Source organism: Meles meles, chromosome 5, assembly GCF_922984935.1.
Source record: "Meles meles chromosome 5, mMelMel3.1 paternal haplotype, whole genome shotgun sequence".
In the NCBI taxonomy this organism is placed as follows: Eukaryota; Metazoa; Chordata; class Mammalia; order Carnivora; family Mustelidae; genus Meles; species Meles meles.
The window spans coordinates 130,564,135-130,570,134 of record NC_060070.1 but is presented as its reverse complement, the minus strand read 5'-3'; the positions used below and the strand labels follow the sequence as shown (position 1 = coordinate 130,570,134).

The window sequence follows — 6,000 nt, the reverse complement described above, 5'->3', positions numbered from 1 at the left end:
AAGGTCCTAAGGGACTCTCGTTCTCTGTCTGTCTGTCCCTCAGCTTCCCGGTCTGTCTGCGGCTGCGGCGGGTGTCCCGGCTCTGGCACGACTGGAATGCGCGGGGGGACTCGGGGAGGGGAGCAGACGCCGGGAGGAGCGGGGACGCTGAGAGCGGGGCGAACGTGGGGAGATCGGGTCTCGGTCCCCAGGCCCGACCCCCGGCCCAGTCCGGCGTGGGTGGGCGACGGCTCTGAGACTAGGGCGAGGCCAACAGTCCCGACCAGGTCCGGACCCCCGGCACCGCAGCCTCCCTCGCGCTCCGCCCAGCCCTGGTCCACCCCCCCCCCCCCGCCCGACCCCGACCCACGTGCAGTTCCCTTCCCTGTCGCCGGCCGGCCAGGGCGCGCAGCCCCCAGCCCAGAGTTGCGGAGAAGCGAGAAACGGAAGGGAAGAAAGTCTGCACCGAGAACCCCGGGATCGCAGGCCCGCCCCGCCCTCCCTTCCCCGCGCCTCGTCCAGTCACCCGCCGGCGGCTCTGGGGCCCGGAGGGGAAGGAAGCGGCGGGGCGGTCAGGTTCGGGCGGGGGGCGCGGAGGCGGGGCCCAGCGCTCGGATTTCGGCCCGGCTCCCGGCGGCCGGGGGTGCCCGCGGCCCCAGCAGCTCCGGCTTCGCGTGGGCGGCGCGGGGAGCGGCGGGCCAGGCCACCCCCTCCGCTCGCAGCCCGCCCGGCGTCCGCGCACCGGGAGGAGGGAGGAAGGCGGCGGCGGCGACCTCGACGTCGACGACCGCGCCGCCCGCGATGGGAAGTGCCTTATAAAGACGCAGCTCGGCCGGGCCCGACCGACTAGTCGCCGCGCTTCCCGGCGAGTGTACGCGGAGGTGGGGGGCGGACCCCGGACAGACCCAGGTTACGAAGGACTGCGGCCCTTGACAGCGGCCCTCGGACCCCGGCTCCGGACAGACCTGGGACGGACCCCGGCTCCCGGCGGACTGCGGCCGGATTCCGGCTCCGGGCAGACACCGCAGACCCCAGCCGGCTCCCGGGTCCCGAGTCCCGAAAGACCTCGGACGGACCCTGGCCCCGGAGAGACCCCGGTGCCGGGCAGACCGCAGGCACCCGGCGGCGGACCGATCCCGGCCCCGGAGACTTCGGACGCACCCCGGCCGGATCCCGGCTCCGGGCAGACCTCAGGCAGACCCCGGCTCCCCTGGCGGGCGGGCGGGCGGGGGCCGAGGGCGCCCCCGGAGGCGGGGGCATGCGCGACCCGCGGCATGGCCTCGGCGGTGTTTGAGGGCACCTCGCTCGTGAACATGTTCGTGCGCGGCTGCTGGGTGAACGGCATCCGCAGGCTCATCGTCAGCCGGCGCGGCGACGAGGAGGAGTTCTTCGAGATCCGCACGGAGTGGTCGGACCGCAGCGTGCTCTACCTGCACCGCAGCTTCGCGGACCTCGGCCGCCTGTGGCAGCGCCTCCGCGACGCCTTCCCCGAGGACCGGCCCGAGCTAGCGCGCGCGCCGCTGCGGCAAGGTTCGGGGACCGTGGGCACCGGGGTGGGGTGGGGAGGGCGCATCGGACGGAGTCTTAGGGGGAGATGTGGTTGCGAGGTCGTTTCACAGTGCAGTGAAGGTAGGGGAAGTTACTGAAGCCGAGATTGCGGCTCTCCCCTCTGTCCCTGGCACGGGACGGGGGACGCTTAGATTCTGCGCCCCCAAATGAAGGGCGCCCAGGGCAACAGTGGTAGGAGGACGAAAGCCAGCTCATAGAGCCCTGAGGCCCTCCGGGCGGAAATCAGCAAGACGGGTGCCCCAACTGTCCCCAAGGACGAGTCAGTGACCAGTGCCAGTACAGCGGCCAGTGTGGGCCAGTGTCGGGGTGAGCTCCAGCCCGACTCCGGAGTGGCGGCCTCCCTCCCTCGTCACCCTCGGGTGGACCGGCTGTGACCCCCCCCCCACCCCGCCCGGAAAGCGACAGGATGGGGCTGGGGAAATGTTTGGGAAGAGTTAACAACAGTGTCCGATTGGGGTCGCGTGGTGTCTGGCAGCCATCCCCCTCGGAGTGCTCCCCTGGAAGGGGCTGCGCCTCTGATCTTCTCCCGTGACAGAGGAGCCCCAGTACGAGGTGCCACGCAGCCTTCTGTCACTCTTCCGGGGGAGGCCTCCCTGCGGCCGACTTCAGGGGAGAGAGCCCAAGTCCCCACCCCAGGGGTGGAACCGCATTCGGGTTTGATTAACTGCGCCCTGCCTCCTCCCTGGCCTTGTGACTGCCCTGGCTCCTGGGGATTCCAGTTCTCAGAGAACTGGTGTGGCTTCCCCTTTCCTATGCCCTGGCTGACGCCCATTCCACCCGCTGCACTTTGGAGGCCAGGAGGAGAGGCGGCTGGAAGAGGGAAGGAAGCGCGTGAGAGAGGCTGAAGTTGAGCCGAGAAGGAGGGGCGGGGTGGGCGGGTTCAGAAGGCCCTGGGAGAAGCGGCGGGGGAAGACTGTAGGGCAGACCGTACAGCGCGGAACAGTCCTTAACCCCGCCCAGACCCTCTCACCGCTTGTGACCACCTGCCGCTCTGAGACTAGTCACACTTCACCAGAGAGGCCTTCCTTTCCACAATCTTCCACACAGACCTGGTGGCACCTGTAGGGGGCACTTCCTGAAGCTGAGGGACCCCAACAAGCCTCCTTAGCTGTTGGACTGCTCTACTTCCCCCTGCGGATCCCCAGCCCCAATGTGTGAATTATATAGATAATTAACTCAGTTCTCATGACACATCGTTTGGAAAGGCTCCCAAAGCCAGCAGGTTCGAAGGCTCTGAGTGAGATGGCCAGCCTTTCACGCTTCTCTTTGCTCCCCAGAGTCTCATGTTGATTGCCATTCTGGAGCTAGCTGAGCGTTATTTCAAGCATGGCAGCAGTTGTCCTTGGGTTTGCTATTTGGGTGTGTATATTGTATTTTTTTTTTTTAACAAATGAATGTTCAAATCAGGAAAGCTTGCATGAAGGAACGACGGTTTGTTCAGTGACTTACATCTTTGGTGGAACAAGGCGAGCCGTTAACAAATTGGAGCCCCTAAGAGCCGGCCAGTGCACATGCCCTCCCCTGTCCTTGCTAGGCCTCGCTCTGGGCAGGTGGGACAGCTCAGCTGGGCCCCCAGGCAGGCAGTCAGGCTGGAACTGGGCTCCTCCCCCGTAACACAGAACCAGTCCTACTTTTTTGGTGGGGAGTGAGGATTAAAATGCATAGTGTAGTGTTTCATAATAGTAAGCCCTCCGTACATGCTAGTTGTTATTGTTACCCTCAGCATCAGCTGCTCCTGGCAAGGGTTGTAGCCAGTGGGGAAGCCCTGGGATCTGGTAGTGGAAAGGACTTGCCAGGAGCAGAAGGGAGGTGGGTGTGAGCCATCCGGACCTGCCTTGCACACACCCCAGCTCTGGCCCGTCTGTCCTTGTGCTGACAGTGCTGGGTCAGTTCTGGGTTCCTGAGATGTAGACAGAGTGTGTGTCTGAAGTGAGAGTGAGACAGGTTTAGGAAGAGGGGGATTACCAGGGGGAAAAGAAGATCTAGAAGGATAGGAGAGCTGCTCAAGTGTCTGAAGGAGGGAGAAATTAGTTCTGGGTGTTAGCCCTGCTGCTGGTGGGGGTGGGGGGACAGGTGCTTAGGATGGGGACTGGTGATTGGGTGGAAAGGGTTTTCTACTGGGAGTGCTGACCCCTTTGCCTGGCCTGGAGCACTGTTCAGGGGAGACCCCTCTGAGGGCTGGGCCAGCACCCCTTGGAGGGGAGGAGATGGGGTGACCTTAATTCTTTGTCCTGGTACCAGGTCCTTGATTCTCTGCATGAGGTACGTTGCTACTGCCCTGGGGCACCCCTTTGAGTTTCTGTTGTGCAATTCCAAGGGAAGCCCCTTTCTTTTCTTAGCCTTTGAAGTCCAGGAAATTGTTCACTGAATCAAGTACATAATAGTAACGTAAGAGAAGATTCTACCTGATTTCCATGCGGATTTATTATTTGCATAAAAACATTGTCTGGATATACAAACCATAAGTACAGAAGGCAACCGGATGTGTGTGTTGTATGGGAAATGTCAGGTTTCCTCAGTATCATTCCCCACCAGATTCCCTCGCTGAAATTTATTGAAATGCTTCTGAGCTGGATTAGATTTGTGCTCTCAACTTCTATTAATGAGCCTTGCGAGCAGATCTGGGTTTCGGAGCTCATGCTGGCAGCATGCAGGTAGCTCTTCTTGGGAATGTCTGACCAAACGCCCTCATGGGGCGTGAAAGCCTTGCCCCCACTTGCATTTTTGAGTCTGCATGCAGCTAAAGGGATGCTGAGCCCTTTTCCTTCGCCCCTCAAGTCTTGCCATGGGGGAGAGTGTTTATGTGGAGAGAATGGGCTTTTCTCTCCCTTTGACACACACACTGTGGTGTTAGGCTCGGGGACTGTCCATGACCTTGAATGTTTCACTTTGGCACGCGTGTGTAAGGATACTGCAGGCCCTGCACACGCAGAGGGACCTCGCTCACTCACTTACCTTCCTGGCCTTCTCTTGGGCAGGGCTGACCTCAGGAATTGTCCTGCTTCTGTCCTCTGTCCTTTTTTCTTAGAATCTTGGCTTCCCACCTCACCCTCTTCTTCCTCTGGATCTGAGGTATCCACCCATCCTTTCTGGTGCCCTAGCCCAAGGAGATGGAGACAGCTGCTTCCTCTGGATATTATCTCTGGGTGACCGAGGGGTTCCTTTTGGTTTTTCTACACCCCTCACCGGTGGGGCTGAGTCTTGAACCTGAATTCCCTCTGTGTGATACTTATGTGGTTCCGGGTTTCCTGACGTGGTCAGGGTCTCCTGCCTGTTCCATCTCTTACATCTGAGAAGGTTTACACATTAAAACATAAACATGCAGAATCTCTGACTGGCTGTTTGGTGCTCTTTGCCCATTTCGATTTTTTTTTTTTTTTTAATAACACCGATTTCAGGCCTGGTGAAGTCTGAGCCATCCTGGTCACCATTCCAGCAAGAGATTCTATTTCCCAAGTAGTCAGGTCATCATTTCTTGATGACCATGAAATCCAACATTTTGGTTTCATATTCATTCTTGCAGTGAGTATTTGCTGAATGCCTGCTGTGTGCCAGGCATCCTTCTAGCGGGTGGAGACACAGCAGTGATCAAAAGAAGACCCAGGAAAAAAAAAGAATCCTTTCCCTCTTGATTGTCATATTATGGTTGGGAGAAATCCAACAATAAACAAAGATAAATAAATAATATGGTAGATAGATATGGTAGATAGATAGATAAGTATTCAGAAGGAAGCAAGTAGACAAGGAAAGCGGCTTTGACTTCTCAAGGGAGGAGTTAACTTTCAGTTAAGGTTCTCCAGACAGTCTCAAAGGAAGTGACCTTTGAGTCCAGGCCTGAAGAAAGGGAGGGGTCAAGCCTCTTGGTCAATGCTTGGGGAAGCAATCATTCCCGGCAGAGGCAGGAGCAAGTGCAAAGGCCCTGAGTCCAGCATCGGACTGGTCTACCTGCATAAGCATAGATGGTCTGGTCTCAGATTTGAGATTCTGAGGACTGGAGTTGGGCATCCAGGAGAGAACCAGAAAGGGCTGGGTGCAGATACATTTGCCGAGCTCCCACAGCCCAGACCATGCTCCCAGGCCCTGAGCCTGCCCACTCATTCTCACATGGACTGCAGGCGAGAAGCTCTGTTCCAACACCAGCTGATGCAGAGGAGAAACTGTAGAGCCACCGAGCTTACTTGCCTAGTGGAGGTGGCAGGAAAGAGATCAGACGCCATATCGGGCCGGGGCAGCAGACCAGAGGCAGCAAGCCCAGCTCTGCCCGGCCTCCCAGGGCCCTTGTAGCCTGGTGCTGGCTGAGTGTGGCTCTGCCCTTTGCCTCAACGCTGCTCCCCACCCCACAGCCCTTGTGTCACTTCACAAGGGGCATCCTGCCCCTTCGGACGGGGCAGCTTGCGCTTCTCACGGGGATTTGGGGGTATTTTCGATTCACAGATGTATTTCTTGAAGCTC

General features: G+C 59.4%; 1 protein-coding gene across 1 annotated transcript in view; it reads left to right on the top strand.

The window, feature by feature from the left end:
• Positions 1-527: 527 nt before the first annotated feature.
• PXDC1 (PX domain containing 1) overlaps positions 528-6,000 on the top strand; it is a 28,141-nt gene continuing 22,668 nt past the window's right edge. Inside the window, exon 1 of the mRNA XM_046004978.1 lies at positions 528-1,509. Within this exon, the coding sequence (XP_045860934.1) occupies positions 1,254-1,509 (256 nt within the window). The 5' untranslated portion in view covers positions 528-1,253. The remainder of the gene's footprint in view (positions 1,510-6,000) is intronic.